Source organism: Mytilus californianus, unplaced genomic scaffold, assembly GCF_021869535.1.
Source record: "Mytilus californianus isolate M0D057914Y unplaced genomic scaffold, xbMytCali1.0.p SCAF_33, whole genome shotgun sequence".
Lineage (NCBI taxonomy): Eukaryota > Metazoa > Mollusca > Bivalvia > Mytilida > Mytilidae > Mytilus > Mytilus californianus.
The window spans coordinates 2,319,466-2,343,098 of NW_026262683.1; the positions used below are offsets into that span (position 1 = coordinate 2,319,466).

Below are 23,633 nucleotides of genomic sequence, written 5' to 3' on the forward strand. Positions count from 1 at the left end.
TTTTATTAAAACGTTTTAAAAACCAAAATTTGTAGACTCTTATAAATGTTTCAAAAACATTTTGAAGAAACGTTATTTTGGAACATTCAGAAAACGTTGAAATAAGGTTTTATGAAAAACGTTTCTGTCAACCTCCAACAAACATTTTCAATACATTTGTGTAACAATGATGCATTAGTGCGACCACCATTACTTTGGTTTAAAAATATATAATTGATTGTGCACGTGTTTAATTGAAGAAAAAGCAACATCTCCATAAGCTTGGATGGATGGTTGGTTGTATAACGACCAGTGGCAAGTCAGATGCATATTCTGGATGAGAACATGAATATTAAAAATTAATACCCTGTCTTGTAATACACCAATATGTTGTGCCAGATTTTTTGGTTCTAGCCCACAAGGCAAGTTTGCAGGATGACATGTCACATTATTCTGACTACAGGCCAAGAAGTCTTTGCTCTAACTCATTTTGGGGAGAAGCAACAAATAATAATTTTATTGTCATTGGTTTGGCCCGGCCGAAGTTCCAACCCACAACCTCCGCACTTGAGGCGACGACACTGACCATTACACCAAAGCTCTAAAGGAAGATATTCTTTATAAAAAAAACTATGCCAAAGCAAAGCTTGTCAACCTCTAACTGTTTAAACTTGGTCCTGTGACCTTGAAAATCAATTCAATAAGGTTCTTGCATTGACAAGGAGATAACATATCTCTTAAACCGAGAATTTGACATATTATCATAATAACTTCAATCAATGATCTAGTTTATAACCAAAGCTTCAATTGTTGCAGAAATTGGAATATAGTTTTATAAACATCTTTAATCACTTTGCAACAAAAAAAAACAGTATTGACAGGACTAAAATCAGTAGAATCAATGTACTTTTAAACAGATTTATTTGTTCAGACTCCAATTCTTCTTGCGCAATCGTCTGTCCTTTTCTTACAGGTTTCTGAAATGATCAAAAGCAATTTGTTAACGAGATCAGTACGCCCAAGTACACTGTTTAGCATATAACTCTTAACCCCAGTTAGTTGTTGTACTCCCTTTTAATCAAGCTATTTCATTAAATCTATAAAGGGGAAATTATGCTATTTTTTGCAATCCAAGTAAATATTAAAATAGGCAAAAAACATAAATAATATTTTACATGTCAAAAGCAATTGCTACAAATGTAAATCTCAATGTTTTACTTGCAGGATAAAGACAATAATTCCATCGTCAAGAACATAACAATGTATTATTCTAATGTCTCTAAATAAACAGAAGTTCTGCGTGGTTGGCAAATGTTATATTGCTATAAGTGGCTCAGAAATTTGTGTAAAGATATTCAAATTGCAAAAATAAACTTTTAAATAAATAAAACCTTCCACTTAAACGTATATTAAGATATTTTATTCAATTGAAAAATACCTTATATTTTGGTCCTCCTGGCTTGTGTGGGGCCTATTTTAGGAAGTCAATTAAGACTCCCTCCATATCGGAAACCTTGGATTTTGGGAACACTCTTGTACAACATTCTGAAAAAGTATTACAGAATTAAAAAGATATTTTTCATTATTATTTTTAACTTCTTTAAACTTTTATATATATATATATAATAACTTTATGTAACTTTGCACTCTGTTTCTACCTAAAATAATAAGTGAGAAACATTATATTCATATTCATCATATGAATTCTTTTTGAGATTAAAGTCAGATAAAAAATCCAATCTATATTAATGGCACTTGCTTTTAAATGTTCGACATATTTTCTTAATCAACTTACTCATGATTATCCTGCACAAAGGGTGACCTGTGAATGCCTCTTTTCCCTTTTGCCCCTTCAGACTGTATTTGGTCCATAACTGATTAGTGCCACACTTCTTCATCATCCTTCCTATACAGTTTGAAGGGCTGTGACCACCCTGTGACACCAAATACTGGACCTACAAAATTACAATTTAGTCCCGTTGTTATTTATTTTTCGTGAAATCAAATATTTGTTTTATTAATAATCGTGTCCATGAACCAATCTTAGCAAAACCTACTAATATTATTATTTTATTTCTTGTCCGTATCGAGTTTCTATAATGATTTTCCATGTATCGCTGTGTATATGTTATATGCAATTTTATATGCATTTGAATGTTTGTCTTCAATTACAGGTTTATTCTATTAATGCATGATTTTTTTTATTCATATATATAGCATGTTTCGCTTATATATATTTACTTTAAATTAATATATATTATCTTTAACTGTTAAAATCTGATTTGACCTTTTCTCGGTAGATTGTTCTGGTGTTACATTATAAACTTTTACACATCTATTTATTTGAAAGGATTTTCCCAACGTAAATGATCTGTGGTAATCAACACTGGTCGTATATCAATTTCTTTAATTGATGATATTACACCTGGTGTTTCGGATATCATTCAGGTCATGTTCGACCAAGGCCGTTCATCCTCGTCAGGTGCCCTTGCGTAATATTTTTATTTACTATAACATTTGATTATGATTACTTTTTAACTATTATCAATATGTTTCTATCGTGTAACGTATCAAATGAAGTTTATTCGGTCAAAAGCTCCTTAGAGCTTGTGTTGTGTCTTTTAACTTATGCCGAATCAAAATAAAGTTTTCTTATCTTATCTTATAGTTACATTTTGTGGTAATACTGAATTGGTCATGACTGGCAAGTTACAATTAATTTTAGTCAGACATAATCATACAAGATATTTTGTAAAATGAGGCCCAGCACTGGCAGCACGGCTATGGGTAGTCCAAAAAAAATATGACGTCTTGAAAGGATATTTTTGATTTTTGCTGTTGCTACGAAGTTGGAGGAGGGCGTCCACATTTTTTTTTTGTCAAATAAGCCTTACAAAACGTCTTCATTATTTGACTACGCTCTGGGTAGTTTAAATGATTAATTATGCTGTCTTCGGAGGCTTGTTTTTATTTAACTCGTGTAAAAGTCAGACCAGTAGCCCACGAGGCATGACAAATTAACACGTGATGGCATCATGCAGTGGTCAATGTGAATTTATGCCTGTACTATAGTAGTTAATCATGTAAATAGACTCATGCAAATCATACGAATGTCATGGAGAAAATAATGCAGTAATTTGTCTCAATTTCTACAAAATACATCGAATGTTTATTGATTTTATACATACCTCATAGACTGAACGCTATTCTGTAGAACTGCTCTTCTAGCATGTCTAGTGTCGTTGTTTTCCCAATTTAAAAAAGGCGGTGGGAGTATCCGGAAGTTTCGAACAAATTTTATCTAATGAAGAATTCTGCTTTAATACAAATTATTGTCGTAAATAATACATTTTCTCAATTAAAATGTCTATCTTCGAATATGATAATACTTTAGAGATGCGATAAATGGAAATATAGAAATAAAATACGAAACTAACTAATAAGTTACAACTGGTTCCCGCTTCTACAGAAAAGAAACCAGTTATTAGAATACAAGATTTTTTTTTTTGACATAACATACCATCATATCGACAGATCGAAGATGACTTTTTGTAAATTAAAAATTAAAAGTTATTATTAAAAACAAAAATATTGCGGTGATATGGGAAACATGATTTATAAAGTTTTTCTTTACTTATTAAAAAACATTTTTGAAACATTATTAAAAAACAAAATTAAAAACGTTGTTTTAAAATGTATTATTTATGTTCATCAAAAACATTTTTGAAAAAATGTTTTTTTTACGTTTAAAAAATGTTTGCAGAAACATTTCTACTATAGTTACAGAAAACGTTTCAATTAAACCTTTTAAAAACATTTCTTAAACGTTTTTTCGACACTAACTTATTTGAAACCTTTAAAAAACGTTTCTAAAATGTTCTGTGTTTGGTGGGATACTGTCTGAAGTTTCTGTTATATGACCTTTTAAAAAAGAAATTAAAACAGAATTTCAAAAGAAGGATTTGTTTTAATTCTTTCAAAACTTTTTGTGCTAAATTACGTTGTTTCATTTGTAACAATAAAAGAATAACACATTACAATTGCAATGTCGTGCGTTTAAGGGCATACGATACAGTTTTGATCCCACGGTGATTTTTTGACGACAATTTGCATACATATAAATAAGAAGATGTGGTATGAGTGCCAATGAGACAACTCTCCATTCAAGTCAAAATGTGTAAAAAGTAAACAATTATAGGTTAAAATACGGCTTTCAACACGGAGCCTTGACTCACACCAAACAGCAAGCTAAAAAGGGCCCCAAAATGACTAGTGTAAAACAATTCAAACAGAAAACCAACGGTCTAATTTATATAAAAAACGAGAAACGAGAAACACTTATGAACCGCATCAACAAACGACAACCACTGAACAACAGGCTCGCTATTTTTACCTAGTGAATTCAAATATGTAATAAAAATTATACCTTCATGTGCTACTTTTAGAGATAAATGGGGTCGAAATTTTAGACATTTGGTCAAAATTTCATTTTCTTGGAAATTTCTATCCTTTGGATAAACTTACCTACCTTTTTTGTTTCAAAAGATATAAACACAAACGGATTTTTGTAAAAACATCTGGAATATCTTCTTTATATAAGTATACTTAAAATTTATGTCACAGTTCTTTGTAAATAATTCATTTTAATTAATTGTTCATGATTTTTAGAAAAAACGGCAATTTTTATTTTTATTTAATTTTAAAAAAATACATCGGTGATTTGTTCATAAAAATTGGTACAAATAATCTACATTCATAATCAAGTCAAATGATTTTTTGAAAAAGTGGGGTCCATGTACTCGTTTTCATGCTAATTATTAAAATCAGCCGAAAAATGCATCTATTCCCGATGTATCACAGTTTGACGTCGCGAAAAATAACATTTTACGTTGGCAACGTCATTATCTCCCCTGTAACTGTATCGTATGCCCTTAAATAGGCAGCGCATTAGCATGGCATTACTTACTACTAGTTGTTTGATCTTTATTATGCAGCATAGGGAACGTAAGATTGGTTTACTTCCATCCTTTATGGGTGGATTTTACATAGATAAAAAAAATCGTATAATATAAGCAAAATGAGGATGTTAAATTTGATGTATGCCTTTTTGTGCTTCTTCGTTACATTTGTTTGTTTTTATAGTGATTAAGATGATAACACAATGTTGACTGCTGTACCCCTATTTTTGACATTTTTACCTATTGTGTCTGTTTGTTTTGTTCACGCATCGTTGTCAATATAATGGAATTTGATGCGACTGTGATACAAGTGAGAGGTTTAGCTAGCTATAAAACCAGGTTCAATCCACCATTTTCTACATAAGAAAATGCCTAGGCCTGTACCAAGTCAGGAATATGACAGTTGTTATCCATTCGTTTGATGTGTTTGAACTTTTGATTTTGCCATTTGATTGGGGACTTTCCTTTTTGAATTTTCCTCGGAGTTCAGTATTTTTGTGATTTTACTTTTTACTTCAAATTTGTTATCGCGGTCTTTTATTTCCATAGTAGTCTTCAGCCCGACAGCCTCAGTCTAAGATGTCGAACTTTTCTTGGTAAAATTTACTTTTTGTTTCATAGTACTTAGCTCGAAGAGTACTTTTTTTTTATAAAGTTTTTGGAATTATATATGATATGTGTACATATATGTTGAATCATGTAAAATTTATATATATCTTTATATATGTGCGACCACCCAAATTTACATTGTCTTTGGCATTTATTAGCTATTTGTCACAATTTCATTCTAATACTAGTACTTTTTTAAAAGACACAGTAAGACAGTTAGTGTCAATAGTTTTTAGGTTGCTTGGATATTTTGTATTTAAATATTGCTTGTATACAAAATGTATATACATTGATCAGTAGCTTATTACTTCTTACACGATAACTGCTCCGACAGAGCTATGAGGAATAATTACATTTTATTTAGTTTTAGGGTATCCACCACGAATTGGTCGACCGATATAATGTGTCTGTGTCTCAACTCATTAGCGATATGTGTTTGCAGTCTTAGATCTTTAGAATAGTCGTCGATATGTACTTTTACTGATTGTGTCCTATTCCGGATTTTGACATTTTGACAGAGTCTGGATTCGTAGGAGACGCTTACCTTGTCGACGCATCCGGTCTCGTTCCTCTTGGAGTTCATACGATTTCCTCAGTTTTTGTTTGTTGTCTTGACTTGTCGCTTCTTTATCGATTTACAAAATGTTAACATCGGTAATACATTGTTGCCTTAATTTATACCTTTTATTACAAGTAGAAAAAAAAACAAAAGTCGTCCTCTCCCCATGCTTGGGGAATAACCTATTCCAATCTTTGGTCAAAAGACTAGTACAGTAAAGTGTATTTGATGGCCATAGTATCAGCGTTGCAATATGAAGCTGCATTAAGTCTCTAGATTAATTGTTATTCTAGTTTCATTAAAAGATCATCTACAACAAAAAACATCGTATTCCTTATCTTACACGCTAATTATCGAGTTTCCACAACTTCCTGTTTTGGAGTTCCATTTTTTGATTCTCTCAATATATACGAAGTGGAATCCATTGTTGCAATACCTCATCAAGTAATAATGCGTTTATTTACCACACATGCTTCCTCTATTAATAAGTTCATTTATTTTTGGACAGAAATGCAGTTCATTTGTAGACATACCATCTAAATGAAGAAAATTAAGACGTTGCTTTTTTTACACATATTTTCTGAAAGCACATTATACATTTTTTCCATGCATAATCTTTATAAAATCTGACGATTTGAACAGCGTGTAGCTCGAAAAAAGCTGCATGACCCATATTTTTATAACATTTTTGAAAAAAGTTTATGATATAAACTATTTTGGTAGGTATTAAAAAAAGTCTACCTTTCCCCATTTAAACCCCATCTATCTTAATGAAAAGAAGTATTTCATGCAACGTTATGTAAATCGGGGGGGGGGGGGGGGGGGGTGAAAGTTAACACGAAATAAAGTATTGTAATTACCATCTTTCAAAATAGTTTAGTTTCAGTAGACACATTTTTTTCACAATTGAAAATCATCTTCGTTAGCAACAAAACGTATTTAAAGTAGTAAAACTTTTTATCGTCTGAAATGTATGATTTTTCCCCATAGCGACGTACTTTGTACTTAACGGATTTTGTGTGATTTCAGTTACGTAATTTTTATGACTAAACTTACACGATTTATGTTTTTCTGTTTTTGTTTCTTATATATTCATTTTAAAACCATCACTATCAAAAAGGAGCAGATACTTTGTATATTTAACTACAGTTGTCTCTTTACTGCTGTTGTAGAAAAGTTTTAATTACCATGTTGCCCAGAAACATCATTATCGTCATGGTAAACCCAAAGCCACAGATCCAATGAAAAAAATCCTTGGAAAAGAAATTGATCGACTGGATTTAAAACAATTGTTTTTCTCTCGTATTATTGTTTTTGAAACTGTTGTATCATTTTGGTGTAAATTATAGAACAGCTTTCAAGTCTAAAAACCCGATAACATTTTAGTTGTTGCAATTCTTCGGTTTATTTCGACAATTATATAATACAACCATCAAAAACATATAAATGTACAGTTCAAATCCAATATTCTATAATGTTACGAATATTCCTCGTGTTTATGTTAAATTTCATTATGTCGATTACTGTACGCTCGGACATGCCTTTAAATCATACATGTCTGATATATTTTGCGGCGCTTGTATGAAATTCTTAAAAATAACCTTGAATTACGATTTTTTTTTTAATTTTCCGCTTTCAGAACCTTACATGTCAGATCAGTTTTGATATGTTTTTTTTTTTTTCATTTGTAATTAATAGACCGGTTAAGTTTCAGTATTATTGATAGAGCATTTATGAAAGCAACACTGAACTGAAGGACAATCTGAATCGACCGAGAACAAAATATTTATATAACAAAGCTAAATGTAAATGCACCTGCCATGTTTCTTGAAGGAAATGATTAAACGTCTTAAGTTACAAACAAATGAAATGCATACCATAAATTGCTGTTTTGAAATAGGACCGCGGCACTCGATAACCCTCTGACCCCTTTACTTATAAAATACCAAAATCGTGTTGAGCATTGGCTTTGCGTAAATAGTAGCAAAGGGTGAAGACATGGTGGTAGACATGTAAACAAAGGCTACTACTTTGCATAGTCAATACTAAACGCAACATTATTCTCAATATTATTACTGGCTGTCTATTTTTAACCAAATAAGTCAAAAAGGTTGTACTGAGTGTTGTGCTTAGCTCTGCATTCTATTTATTGACTATTAACAACAGCTGCAGTGACTATCATGCAATTGAACGCTTTTCCCGAAATAATCTATTTTAATCTCAATACCGAATTAAGGAAGTTTAACTATCTTGTGTCATGGTTTCAAGCGTTTGTCTATAAAAATATCTGTTCGACAAATCGTAAAGATGTGTAAGGGGAGGAGCCAGCCTGTACATGCTATACTACAACTTCTCAGTGACGTAATAACTTGCACTTACAAAATTCTCAATTGTACTGTATGTTTCATGTCCTTGCAAAAAGTTTTTAAATTTTTTTCTTTATCAGATTTACAGTAGTATCGATATTCTCTTGTATTAAAAGAATTAATGAAAGATGTATTTATGATAAGTGATCATTGCTAATTTTCGTAAATTGCTAAAATAATCGAGAGAAAATGCATATTTTCAAACGTTTTTTTTTAAATTTGACAGTATTCTTGTCAGACTGACCTATAAGATAAATACAGATTTACGGTATTATGTTTTAAATTTGGGTACACTGCATATTGCAATGTAAGTTCTTCTTCTTGCAGAAAAAAGCAAGAAAGAGGTTCGTGAACAATGGCGGAAAATCACGTTCAAAGCCCTCAAGAGAAACGAAATTGAATGTCCCAACCAAACAAATACCGATTATCGTATCACAATAGAAATTTATACAATGGTAAAAATCATGTGATTGTTCGGCAGAAGACAGACAATATACACTGTAGAATAATATACTAAATAAATAAAAATTAGTCATCTATGTCTTATATCATTTGTATATTAAATTTGATTCCTTTAGTTGTCCTTAATGTTTTGTCAACTACGTCACCTTGATAACGAAAACGAATTTAATTGCTAATTTACAATTTCTGACATCCATTGTTTCCAAGGAATTGTCTAAACACTATATAGCCAACTTTGCATACCATAAAAGTAATTGATGCATGAACAGAAAACTCTCAAAATCGCTAGCACCATTATTGGCGTTTAAGAAAGTAGAGGTAGCCCCGTATTTTTCAACTTGCCCATTTGGTAACGGGAAAATTTGTTAAGAAGACTACGAAATATGACGTCCATATTTGGTTATAACACTCGATTTTGACTTATCTACAAGAAAAACAATATGTGTTTGATTTCGTCGAAATGTTGGTAAGATAAAAACATGTCAATTTAATGTGCGGATGCGTCATAATGGTCACCTCCTAAAGGATTGCTATAGTTACATAGTTGACCGTTTGTGCTACATGTATGTAGTTGACATAAATCTTGTATAATACATGGATTTTTTAACTTTATTTTTTTGTCATATAAAAAACAGTGCACATATTTCAGAGTTAGTATGGGTTTCTTTGGCAGTATAGAAAAATAAGGAGATGTGATCCGATCGCCAATGGGACAAGTATGCAGCAGAGTATAAATGATGTTGATGTAAGCAACTACAATGTACAGGTCATCGTGCAGCTTTCAACAATAATCAAAACGATACCGTATAATCAGCTATACAGTTGTAATAGGCCCAAGTATGACAAAATGTGAAATAATTAAAACGAGAAAACCAACAAGTGTAAGAGGAGGAATAGATAGCTCTCACAAAAATGTTTAACTACGCCACATTCTTTATGTGCCTGCCCCAAAAAAGAATCGATGGAGAGGGAATTCACATTGAAAACTGAAGACATGTACAGACGGGATTTGTTAATGACCTGTCATGACCAGATCAACATGAAGTGATAACTCACGTCAATAAAATGTCATTACGCAACGCAGACAAGTTTACGATTGCAACGTCAACTGATAACAAAATTAAGTTTTCGGATGTCATTGCAGACAGATTCACCCCATAAATTTTTCCAATATACTGAAATGCCATAGAATCGACCGCAATAAAATATTTTAAGGACAAAACAGACTGTTATGGGTAAGGCTGAGGTCAAATCCAAAGGGTCAAAACAGAACTCAAAACATAACAACAGAATTGGTTGAGTTTTCTGTCAATCGTTTAAGCGTTTGTTTCAAGATCCTTCAAGCGGTCACTGCTTTCGACGTGGACACATCCATTGATAAGGAGAAAAACCAGGGTTTCGGTGCATACCACATAATTTGAACATAAAACTTGACGTAATCAATTCAACTTTCGAATTGCAAACTTTATCTAGACAATAAAGTAGTGAATGACATTTTTATTTATATATTTATTTATGTATTTCATATTTGAAAAAGAAAATTAAAAATTGAAATCTAGTGTCGCGTTTTTAAAGTCCATCATTATACCTCCAAAAAAGTGTGTAGTCCCATGTGTAGTATTCGTAAAAATTGAGGTAGCATCCGGAAACCACATCTTTGCACAAATCCCGGTCTATTTTTATTAACTTTGACCTTCAAATGTAGTTTGATGACCTCAAAATCAATAGTAATCTTCCTCTCAATATGTGACCCGCCACGACAATTCCCATCTTTGCTAGCCAATGGTTACGATCCGGTCCCTTACTCTTCTTGTAAATAGTAAGGGACTGGATTGTAACCCGTGGCTATAGCAAAGATGGATATTTCAGGCTTATTGAGGTATAACGTCATTGTCATAAAAACGTAGTTAACTATGAACGTAACGTCAAAAAACTCTTTAAGGCGAAGTGTACGTAATTAACTATTCCACAGAATTTTTTTAAATTTTACATGTGTATTCTGCTTGTAAAAATACATCAGAAAATGAAATAAAAAAGGGGGTTACCGTTTTCGTTTTTGAGATAAGAGCTGTTGAAGTTAACGGCATGATGCGCCGAAAATACAAAGGTTATATAGGGGAAAACCGTGAAATTCGGCAGGAATTGTTACATTTTCAAGATTTTCTATTTTATTAGTCCACAGAATTTTTAAAAAAGTTAATATACGATTCGAAAATGAATGACGAATCGATTGGTGCAAAGAAAGTCCTTAGCAACCGTGCTACTTTTCAAGTTATATCCTGTTAAAGTTGAATCTTCAGTGTAAAAAATGAAAAAAATTACGACGACGTTATTGACGTCGCCGCAACGATTTCGACGCTATACATAGTTCAACCGTACTAGATTTAAATAAATAAATAAATAAATAAATAATCTTTATTTCAAGAGGATAATCCCATTAGTTAAAACTAATCTTCCTGAGAGTCCTCAAAATAATAATAACATATTTATAAGTACATACAATATTATAATGATATACAAATGTATTATACACAATATACAATTGTATGTAGATAATAATGAAAAAGCATATTAATTTGCACAATTGATGAAAAATTTGTAACATTTTGTTTTAAAAGATATAAGTGTATTACTCATTTTTATTTCATTTGGTAAACTGTTCCATATTTGAGAACCTGAATATGTAAATGTTTTCTTTAAAAAGTTTGTTTTTGGTTTCGGAAGATTTAATAGTTGTTCATCAGCCGAACGTAAATTATAATTCTGATTACCAATAAAATGAAAGTTTTCTTGTAAATAGTTAGGAACCATATCATTTAATGATTTAAATACAAGTATTGCCTTTTGATATTGAATGCGTTTTTCCACATTTAACCAGTTTAAACTATTAAACAACAAACTGGATGATGTCATTATGTCAGCTTCTACTATAACCCTAGCAGATTTCTTTAATAACTTATTAAGTTTATTTATTCCACTTTCATAGCAACTTCCCCATATATTGCAACAATAATCAAACAATGGCAGAATATAAGCATTAAAATAAATAATACGTATATGCATAGTTAAAAATTTTCTTATCTTTTTTAATAAATTGATTCTATTTGATATTGTACATGACATTTTATCTATTTGCTCATTCCAATTTAGGTTTTTGTCGATATATAAACCGAGAAGTTTTTCACAATCTACATTCTCTATTTGTTCATCTGAAATTTTGATATCCAAACTGTTCCCAGTTGAATAAAGCCTCTGTTTTGAACCAATAATCATTGATTTACACTTTTTGGCATTTAGTTTCATACAATTTTGCGAACACCAGTTTTCAATTACATGAATATCATTTTGAAGGTTAGCAGTTAACTGAAGTACATTATTACCTTTACTATGTAATGTAGAATCATCTGCATATAAATCTATTAATGAATTTTTTATGTTCAGTGGTAAATCATTGATATATAAAATAAATAACAAAGGGCCAAGGATAGAGCCTTGTGGTACACCAGTTTTTATGCATTTAGTATTAGACATGACGTTATTGACATTAACTTGTTGACTTCGTTCAAACAAGTATGACTTAAACCAGTCTAGTGTACAGTTTGAAACATTATAATATTCAAGCTTTTTTAATAAAATAATATGATTAACCAGATCAAAAGCTTTCTTTAAATCTAAAAATATAACTCCGTTTATTTCTCCATTATCTATATTTGCTAACCATTCATCTACTAATTTAGTAAGTGCAGTTGTGCACGAATGTTTAGGTCTGAAACCTGACTGTGTAGTATTAAGAAGGTCATTACTATTTAAATATATATACAAACTATCAGCTATATGTCGTTCTATGATTTTGGAGAGACAAGGCAATACTGCTATTGGTCTATAATTATCAGGATTACAAGCCACTTTTAAAAATTGGGCAAACTCTTGCAGTTTTAAAAATACTTGGAAATTTACCACATTTGATGCTTAGATTAAATAAATATGTTAAAGCTGGTGCAATGACATCGCTGCACATACTCAAAATATTTGGTCCAACATCATCTAAACCAGTTGCTTTAGACTTGTCAAGTTTTTTTAAATACATTTTTACATCTAAAATACTCATTTCTGGTATAATGAATTTTTCACTACCCCTTTGTAACTTTGATTTTACAAATTTGTTGAGTACATCGAAACTTGGACCTTCATCATTATTACATAATTTGTTATCAACTATACCTTGAGCAATATTTGTGAAATGCACATTAAATGTATTTGCTATATCAACATTATTTTGAATTACACTATTTTTATATTTTAAATGCGTGATATTATTATGTAATTTTTTTGGATTTAGACTTTTGACATACTTCCAGATAGTTTTACTATCTTTACAATTTGAGATAGCATTTTGGAAATAATTTTTCTTTGCCTGTTCTACTAAAAATGTGACCTTATTACGCCAAATTTTATAATTATATATATCCCCAATTCTATGAAAATAATCTCTTTGGTGTCTAGCGCTATTTATATCAGAAGTCCACCACTCTGGTTGTTGAGTATTTTTCACCCTTTTAATTTTCTTAGGAGCATGCTTGTCTAGGGTGCTCAGAAATAGATTATACCAATAATTAGCTGCTTCATCAACATCTCCAATCGATTCAATGAGATGAAAAGGAGTATTTGTTAAATTTTCAATAAATTTATTTTTATCAAATTGTTTGAATGATCTATATTCTATGGACAAATGCTCCATTTTTGATATTTTTGGGTTAAGTTTTCTTGTTACGCAAACAGGATAATGATCACTGACAGCATAACTAGGCACATTTACTTCTGTAATATGGTCTACATCGGTAGTATAAATATGGTCTATAGTAGTTACACATTTATCTGTTACTCTTGTGGGTTTATGTACAATTTGTTGTAAACCATACAAATTAATACAGTCCTTCCATTTTTGATTTCCGACAACTGTATGATCTATATGTGAATAGTTTATATTGAAATCTCCTAAAAGTATAATTTCTTTATTTTCTGCTGACGCTTTTTCTATTTCTTTTTCAACTGAATCAATCCAAGATTGCAATGAACTCGGTGGACGATAAAAAATGCCTATTAAAATAGAGTTTGTGTTTGGAAAAATAATTTCAATCCATAAAGATTCAATACTACCTATTTCTAAATCGATTCTTCTCTGGTGACATACACTATTTCGTATGTACGCAATCACACCTCCGCCATCTTTAATAGCCGAGGTGGATAATAATGTCGCAAATCGTTTATTTATTGTTTTCTACATGTTTGTTTTATTTAGACATGAAAGTAAGCCTAATCTTCTGCATCTCTTCATCTTTACAATATTCGGGTCTATAAATGCGAGATATTTAGCGCAATAAGGTTTTCCGACAAATACATTTTTTTACTTGTAATCACATTCACGCGTTACAACAGGTTCTAGATGGGGGTCCTCCTTTTTCTTTTTCTTTAAATGTTAGACTATTTTCTCTATTCTGATTTCGCTCATTTTTCTCTATCTTTTTTAATTAGCACCCCATAATTCTCTATTCTATATCCCCCCTTTATTTCTATTCTTTATTTTTTTATGATGCACTTTTTGAACACTACCCAGACCTACATACAAAATTACCAAATTTCCAGCATAGAAATTTAGCCTTGTTCCTTGATAAAAGCACGAAAACTGTTTTTTTTTTTACGGTTCAACAGAGTTGAAGAACCATTTTCTTCAATCATTATTTGTTCAGTATATGCAAGAACAGCTGGCTAAGAATAAGAAAATTGCATAACATCTTGTGAGTGTTCATGGTTGCAATAAACCAGGTCAATGTAAGAACCCGTGTATAAAATGCAAATAATTTGAGAATTAATTGATAAACTCAATATCAGAAAATGAAATTGACAACATATACCTTACATACATATTTTTATTGGTCTATAATCTAATACTATAGTATAACATGATTAATTGCTACCAAATTGTTATAACATTTATGTTTTTAAAAGATCACATACACACACTCACATATTTTTAAGATCACACCCACACTCACATATTTTAAAGATCACACACACATTGCATTATTACAGTGGAGACATTTAGTAAATATTGAAAATAACAATCATTTGACTTACCTGGCGAGTGTGGGACGGAACAGACTAGAAAGAGTGTTGAAAGTCCACCCTTGACGGATACTAAGGAGGGAAAATCAGCTATTATGATGTTAAAGAGTTTCAAGGGTCAATTTTCCTTTGAAGAAAAACGTTATATATATATATAAAAACATCCTAAACTATCCAAAATCTTTCCCGAGCCACCTGTACTGGCTTTCCGTAGGCCCAAAAGCCTTAAAGACTTGCTGGTGAGAGCTGATTTATCCTCTCAAGCAGGCTCTTCGTCTGTGGGCTCTTGCAAGGGTTGCGGAAACAAACGATGTCTGACTTGCAAACAAATACTGGTTACCCAGACTTTTAACAGTCACTCCACTGGTACAGAATACACCATATTTTGCAATGTTAATTGCAAGACTACAAATGTTGTGTATCTCCTACAGTGTAAATGTGGTAAACAGTATGTTGGCGAGTCAGAACAGCCGTTTCACAAACGAATGAACGGTCATCGTAGCGACTACCAATGCAAGCCAGACCTCCCTCTCAGTCGACATTTGAGATCCCCTGGCCACACTAAGGCAGATCTCAATCGACTGACCATTACAATCATTGACCACAAGTCTGCTTGGTCTAGGGAGGATAGACTCACTCGGGAAAGATTTTGGATAAGAAAATTAACAACTTTGGCACCAAATGGGATAAATGAAAAGATGTAGTTCGACTCCATGCAGTGCTTCACATTTGGGTTGTATTACTTTTTATTACAGTCTCTGTTTCTATTTCTTTACCTTACTCATCTCTAAAATAAATCTGTTGAATATACCAATTTAAATTGCTTAATTTTTTGAGGGATGTAAAAGTACCAAGCCACGTTCAACTAGTTAACCTTAGTCAAAATTTATTATTATATTTTAACGGCCGTTTGTTTGCGATGTTTAAATACACAGACTCTGTTGCAACTACTCTACCGTTGTCAAATTTGAAATATTTACAAATTTAGATCGTTCAGTGCTGTTTATTTGGAATTCTTATTGACGCAATCGTTCTTGCAACACCATAACTGTCGTCACCGTTAAAGCTTTAGAATTGTGCTAGTTCATATCGCACATTATTATTTTTATTTAAAGCATATATTTGAACTCTCTGTTGTAATTAGTCATATAACCTATGTCGTGTTTAACACATATTTAGAATTGTGCAAGCGTCTTACCTGATGTTCGGTTTGACATTTTTATTGTATAAATTTCAAGATTTGTATAGTTTAATCTAATTAGACTGATATATGATTCATTCAACATCACAATCATATTTACTGATGAAGGATATCTGTTATCCGAAATATTTATAAATAATTACATTTATAGTTCCTTTTTTTGTTATTGGTGTTGTTGTGTACACTTTTTAGGCGTTTATATATATATATATATATATATATAAAAGAATGAAATGTATATGTATGGTTTTCCAAGGACACAAATATCAAACGAAGACCAAAGGACGTTGTTGTAGGTCACTGTATATAGGGTGCGCCGTTTGCAATTGGCCTTCAACAATAAGGAAAAAATGTATAGAAATCCATAAAAGTGTGACCAGGGAAAATGCAGCTTCAGTTTAATATTTTGGACTTTAATATAAAATTCTCAATTTTGATAATTTAGACTTTATTTTTATGTGTTTTAAAATTCATTTAATTTTATATTTTCGTTTCTATTTACAAAATCAACATGCTTTGATATGCAATTTAATTCTCAGTTTGGACATTGAGTGACATGTTTTATTCTATTAGCTAATTAATGACATTTTACCTTTTTCATTATTATATATTTTTAAATATCATAATCAGATTAGTAAATTAACTTTATTCTTCAAGTTCTAAAAATAGTTTAATCCTTGTCAGTAAACAATATTACTCAAATTAATTGTTATTTGTTATGTCTATACTTGTCAATTCAATTGTGTATAAATACTTGTTTATAATTTTTATAAGCAAGATTTGGACTCAGGACTTTACACTGAACACAGTCCATCTGTAATAAAAGTATCCATGCTGAATTATTGATTTATTCATCGCTAGTTCCAGAGTCTCAAGAGTCAGTTTTCACCAGAATTTCAGTCTCAGAAGTGTCATTGCTATTCAGAGCAATCGTTCATTCTGTGATCAGGTGCATCACACAGTTTCAGTAACAAGAGGCCATTCAGTCAGGCTTTTGTTACACAACCTCACAAGTCACCCAGTTTCCCCGGTGACAAAAGTCCCAGACTTGACAAAATGTAAAACAGTACACCTATTTATTGTTTTATGGTTAAATTCCTGGACAAAGATGTATATTAGAACCCAAGATTCTAAAACAAAATGGTTTATTAATGCACTCCGATTCATTATACAAATGCAAATCTTAATATGAAATACATCAGCAATTAAAAATTGACCAGTGTCATACTCATATTTTGAGAATCTGCGCTCACAAAAAGTATTTTCAAACTTTTTTACCTAATACAATGTACTAAGTTTTATTTCTGAAACAAAATATAAAATTTCAACAAAAGTTTCTATATGGACATCAGCATATTTAGTTAATTTGTTACACAACAGTTTATCCAATCCCTACTCATCCTTTTGAAGTGGTTTGTGTTTAATAAATTATTGAACAAACAGTTCTTTGTTACTCTGACCTTCCCGTTGATTTCTTCTGACATGACATTATATACACCATCTACTCCTCCTCGTCTAAAAGCCTGTTTTAAATGCTGAATGTTAAGTCCGGATCTAGCCATTTTTTTAGTCATACCCTCTGAGATCGGCAGCACTTTCAGCGATTCATAGTTCTTATTGGACACTTCAACATTTATCAAAGCCTGATAAGCAAAATCAATAGAAAAAATATGGGGTTGTACACGAACAAGAGAAAATCCTGGCTTTCTGAATAGTTCCTGTAAAGCCAAGACATCTCCCAATGCGTTATGTGCATCGTAAGTGAAGTTTTCGCCGAGGAAATCCTTTACCAGTTCTTCCTGCTTGAAGCTTTTTCTCTCTGACTTTCTTTCGGGGTATGCAGCTCGAAACACATGTAATGTATCTACGAATCCGTTGCACTTGGCTTTGAAATCATTAATCAAGTTTTCATTCGTCAGAGCTTTAATGATAATTTTTGAATCAAAAGATTTAACGTTATGTCCAAACAACACAGCATTTTCTGGTAACCAAGTGATTAACTCTATCAAACATTCTTTTCTGTTTTGGTGTGGTACTGGTATACCATTCCTGTAAAGTACATTCCCTATTCTTGTTAAACCTGTTACCTTTGACGCTCCTGTGGTAATAGGCTGTAGCGGCATAACGTATTGGCTAAATTTTTTCGTCCTAAATACAGCAGCGATCTGTGTAATGTCACAAGATATGCCTGTAATAATAAAGGTTTATAGATATAGGAAGATGTGGTATGAGTGCAAATGAGACAACTCTCCATCCAAGTTACAATTTATAAAAGTAAACCATTATGGGTCAAGGTACGGCCTTTTACACGGATGCACATTTATTTTTTTATACCAACGATTTCGTTTATCTACATATAAACATACTAGTAATTTGAATCAGTCGGATATATACTTTTTACTGTTATCTATTAGTCTCGAACTTGGATTTTTAACTGACTTGTCTTTTGTTTATTTGTTTTTATGCAATGAATCAATCAGATTTGTTACAGTTTGTTCTTGTGTTTTGTGTTATGATGTAACGTTAAGGGGAGGGTTGAGTTCTCACAATAATTGACTCCCCTTTTCACTCCAGTTTTCAGGTGCCTGTCCAAAGCAGAAAACTTGTTATATAGTAACCATATTTGTTCATATCTGTAGTTAAAACAAGGCCGTTGGTTTTCTCATATTACCGTACGAAGTAACTTGAAACTATTTACATCCATGGTCTGTCCCCACATAAGTTTGTAGACACTGGTCTCATTGGCAATTATACTAAATCTCATTATTTCATTAATAAAGACAACTTGCGGCAGTGAATTAAATTTAAAATAGTATTTTTTTTGGTGTATTAATCTGAAATCTATGATATAGGGTCGGAGTGTTGTTGCATTATGTGCATAAAAGGCATTAGAATAAAACTGACCTAGACCAGTGGTTTCCAAATCAAAGAAAACAGTCGCCGTATTGCCTAAGTGTAGATTAATGTCATCATTTTCGGCAGCTGGTGAAGGGATCTCTTCAATATCTGGACTCTCTTCCTCTATGCTTGAAATAGCCGACCTATAACTCTCGCCTTCTCTGATTTCCTTCGACCTAACGGATCTTACTCTGCTTCCTTTTTTGTCCCTCCGCTTTCTCTTAAATGCTGGGGTAGCAGCTTTTGCCTTTTCTCTCTTTATCTTTCTATTCAAACGTTCCCGTTGTTGAGATGTTAATTTACCAGGAGATAGGCTGTGAGTTTTGTTGACCTGTTGTTAGATAAGAATATACTAGATAATAGATAATTTATGAATGAAGCCGAGTTATCAAGTCACAGAAAACAAGAATCAGGGACTAAGGCAAGATTTTGAGTGGCGTAATTCTAGAAAATCTAATAAATACCGCCGAGCGGAGCGAGTCGAAACAAGTTGTTGGAATATTTTATTTCAAAAAAATGATATGAATCGCGAGAAACATGAAATTAAAAATATATATTATATATTTATCCTTTACTTGAACTACATTGTAATCTGTTATTAACAAAAAATTCAGATTTCAGTGTATTGTATTTTATACCGAGACTGCTAGACAATTTTGAGTAATATTCAACATTATACATTTATAATTTTTGTTATTTCATACTGAACATAATGCATACCTCAACGACATAGTTACGGCCCTCATTCTTTTGAGATATAGCTGAAGCCACTCGATATCCCAGCGATTGACTTCCACCGAAATGCTTCGACTTTGGGGCTTTTGTTGAAATGATGTAGTTCAGTGATTCGTTGCTTTGGGAACTACCAAGATTGGCCAATTTGTTAGTATTATCACTGTATTTTGAAAATACAGTTTGAATATCTTGTTGCAATTCTTCTCCTTTTAAATCCTTGCCATGTGGCAAACTTTTATGCCTGTATCCGATCGGATCTTTGATGTAACCACACCAACTGGAACACAGACTGTGGTCTCCAAATGCGTGTGGTACAATGGCATCAATGGTAAACTTTAAATTTTCAACATCCCCTTTATTTTGTTTAATTACGTACAGCATGTCCTTTACAAAATAATCTGTTACAGATGTAGATATGTTTCTTTTGTGTTTTTGGTGCAACTGTAGGAGATCTCCTGTAAAGTTTTTACGAAAATGGTTGGAATCACTGCGTTTAATGACATCATGGTCAACTTCTTGGCGCAGCCTTGCCATTGTAGTGGTGTCATCGTCCATTGTCAATGAATTTACCATGTATCCCATTTCCTCTATGTCCTTAACCTGCAGAAGAGAATGTTGAATAATAAAACTAAAAACATCAGAACATCAGTTCCTACGAATACCTGAATTTTTTTTAATTTTTCATGACCAAACAAAAAATTCTAGTAGTATACGTTAGGTTTATAGAATTTGTTTCTATCGTATCTTTCACCTTGGCGATATGAGGACAACAGATACTTTTTTAACGATTAACTACAATTAGTGCCTAAACAATCATGTGTGTTGTTTTTTTTTCGGCCGGAATGATAACAAATAAGGACTAACTGTCATACCTCCGACAATTTGATAATGGGATCGTTGATTTAAACTTTATTTCAAAGTGATATATACCCTGCGACGAAGACGACGATATCGATATCGATGATGTTACGACGATGAGTAAAAAGTATAAAATATTTAAAAAGTTCCTACCATTTCAACAGCTAATGCTGGTTCCATTGCCTTCGAGCTTCCAAAATAATTTTGTCGGCAGTCATGTTCTTCTCTGGCATCACCCTTTTCATCGATATAATTGCACTTCCGGCAATCAGTGGATTTTAATCCAAAGTGTAGACACTTTCCAGACACGTTACCAATGACTGTAGCATGTCCTGGAATGAAATTATAGCTATGTAGTTCTATGCGGGGGCGGGTTCCAACTATTTGTCCCCATTCAAATGCATTGATCGTCAAAAAAAGGGGGGTTCCAACTCCCGCAGCCCCCCTCTGGATCCGCCACTGGAAGAAATGCGTTTTGATTAATATATTTCTGATCGCTTTACTAACCTTCATAGGTTTGGGTGTCGTAAAATAAGTTGCTTACAATCATAATATTTGTTTTACAAATGCAACTGCACGGAAGAATAGTTTCAAAAAATTTGTATGAATGCGATAGTTGTAGTGTTTTATTAAAAAAAAACTATTATCAGCACTCTGATCATTATTTACTTGTGTTAGACAGTTGTGTTAGCATGGTTAGTGTCAAAGCGTGCAAGACCATGGTTAGAGCTGGGACTATTATAGTAATAATAGTATAATAGTCCTAGGTTAGAGAGAGAGACCATGTACGAGAAACAACAGACAAATTTCATCCTTTAAAACATATAGATTACCAGTTGTGCTGTTATAGCTTCTTCCACTGCCTCTCTTTTGCCAACCTCCATCAAAAGAAACATCCAGGGATTTGTTCAATTGGGTATCTTCTTCGTTCGTTCTGTCATTTCTGAAAAAAAAAATCAACAGAGGGTGTGATTTTTCGTGTCATTTGCAAAATAAACGTCAAATATAACATCGTCATGAATATGCATGAAATATTTGCCACTGGACGTTAAGCAACCAACACTCAATCAAATGTTAAATACATGCACCATACGACCTTTTGGTCACCAGTCTTACTTTAGAATTAGAATAATCTAGGTTTCTACCAAATAATAACTGTAAGATGTATTTATGTAACACACATTATTTCTGGTAGAGCTGTGATAAATATGGGGGTTCGACTCGTTGGTCTTGCGGTAATAATCTTGCTTAGAATAACGCATGTTGTAATTTCAATCCCCGGATTGTTCAAATCAATATAAAAAAGATGTGGTATGATTCCCAAGGAGACAACTCTTCACAAGAGACCAAATGACACAGAAATTAACATCTATAGGACTGGTCACAGAACGGCCTTCGAGAATGAGCAAATACACTTACCGTGTTTGAAGGCCTGATAAAAAGACACATACAATTTCCGGTACGTGTTTGTATCTGTTTTGGCATTTATTGCATAGCTATATCACTGGGGTGTTTTTTTCTTAACTTGAGAACAATAGTATAGGGCTAATTAGAACAACGGGCTATGTTATAGTTACCTGTTCATTAGATATTCCTCCTCTAGAGCCTTCTTGCAAGATGTACGTGCATATTCTTCTATTGTTTTCCCAATCTCTCTCTCCCTTGATTTGAGATTATTTGGACTGATGCATGGTACGTTTAAAGCTGTTACAAAATTAACAGTTTGAACGGGTCCCATACCTGCATCGAGATAAGCTAAAAAGAAAAGAAAAATTAAAAATCGTGATTTCTCTGAATCGTTTGTGTGTTTTATTCAATCAACTATTAGATTCTATTAGAAAATTTTAACATTTAAAAATAAACTGTATTTTTGCAGTAATTTTTGACTAATCATTTTATACTTCATTTCATAATAATTAGTTATATTCCATAAGTAGTGCTGAACTCTCAACCTCTTGAATATTTTCCCAATTGTTTTAAGTGATAAAGTATTATTTTTTTAGATAACATTTTTCAGACAAAGTTTGATGCATTTATTGTTTTAAAAGACCTTGTAACTCAGGACCTGTGTTTATGATCAATTATTGTATATATATGTATGTATATAAATTTTGTATGTTTACTTTTGTATATATGGAACAATACTTATTATCATGTATATGTATATGACTAACCCCTACTTTACTTAGTGTTTTACAGGAACTATTGTCAAGATTTCGGGTCGAAATCAGCTGAAGTAAGGGGGAGTTGTCATGGTATCATTTTGATCAGATTTTATTATTTTTGTGAAATTCTTAATTTCAGTAAAAATTAGAAAAGTTCTAAGTTTAAAGCAAATTATTTTTAGTTCAATATTTTATTGCAATTTTGGACAGACATTTTAATAGCTTTAGTTTGGTTTTCACACAAACATATTTCCTTTTAGTAAGCCTTATTTGTTGTATATAGATTACGTAAGAAGTTATCGGACAATGGTCAGAATGTGTTGACAGATATGATTTTTAAAGTGAAGCCGACATGTAATAAGATGTATTTCGGATTATTTCTATTGTTAATGTCCGGCTCAAATATGGTATAGAGTAAACATTGATAGCAAGATTACATAAGTAATTAAGATATTTTTTAGTCATACACGTCACCTATGACCCCACCTATTTTCTGTCAATTAGACTAAAGTTGTCATGGTTTTTGATTAAATGATAATTTTGATTGGACAACCTGAAACAGTCCCCAAATTCGAATCTAAAAAGTTAATTCCAAAAAGCGTCACTTTTACATGCGCTCTTTGGTAATAAAGACATAAAACTATTTCAAGTTTTATTGAATATTGTTTCAGGTAAGCAAAGTTAATTTAATTTTGTTAAATATGATTTAAAGCATTCAGT

General features: G+C 32.0%; 1 protein-coding gene and 1 long non-coding RNA gene across 2 annotated transcripts; both read right to left on the reverse strand.

Moving 5' to 3' along the window:
- Positions 1 to 804: 804 nt before the first annotated feature.
- Positions 805 to 3,271, reverse strand: LOC127736581 (uncharacterized). Its single transcript, XR_007999058.1, has 4 exons — positions 3,168 to 3,271; positions 1,775 to 1,934; positions 1,418 to 1,524; positions 805 to 956 (listed from the first exon to the last, which is right to left on the reverse strand). It is a non-coding gene; the product is annotated as an uncharacterized LOC127736581 (long non-coding RNA).
- A 13,780-nt stretch (positions 3,272 to 17,051) lies between these two features.
- Positions 17,052 to 22,547, reverse strand: LOC127736559 (uncharacterized). The gene is made up of 6 exons (XM_052247121.1): positions 22,326 to 22,547; positions 21,582 to 21,691; positions 20,902 to 21,080; positions 19,876 to 20,490; positions 19,162 to 19,486; positions 17,052 to 17,071 (listed from the first exon to the last, which is right to left on the reverse strand). Exons 1-6 carry the CDS (start codon positions 22,484 to 22,486, stop codon positions 17,052 to 17,054), a joined length of 1,410 nt encoding a protein of 469 aa, XP_052103081.1. The 5' UTR covers positions 22,487 to 22,547.
- Between the last annotated feature and the right edge of the window lie 1,086 nt (positions 22,548 to 23,633).

Excerpts from the sequence above, each read along its gene's own strand:
- LOC127736559 (XM_052247121.1), bottom strand. The coding sequence starts at position 22,486 with ATGGGACCCGTTCAAACTGTTAATTTTGTAACAGCTTTAAACGTACCA. Across the intron at positions 21,692-22,325 it reads GAGGAATATCTAATGAACAG|AAATGACAGAACGAACGAAG; the intron begins GTAACTATAACA and ends TTTTTTTTTCAG. Across the intron at positions 17,072-19,161 it reads TTTGGAAACCACTGGTCTAG|ATGGACTGTGTTCAGTGTAA; the intron begins GTCAGTTTTATT and ends CTTTTATTACAG.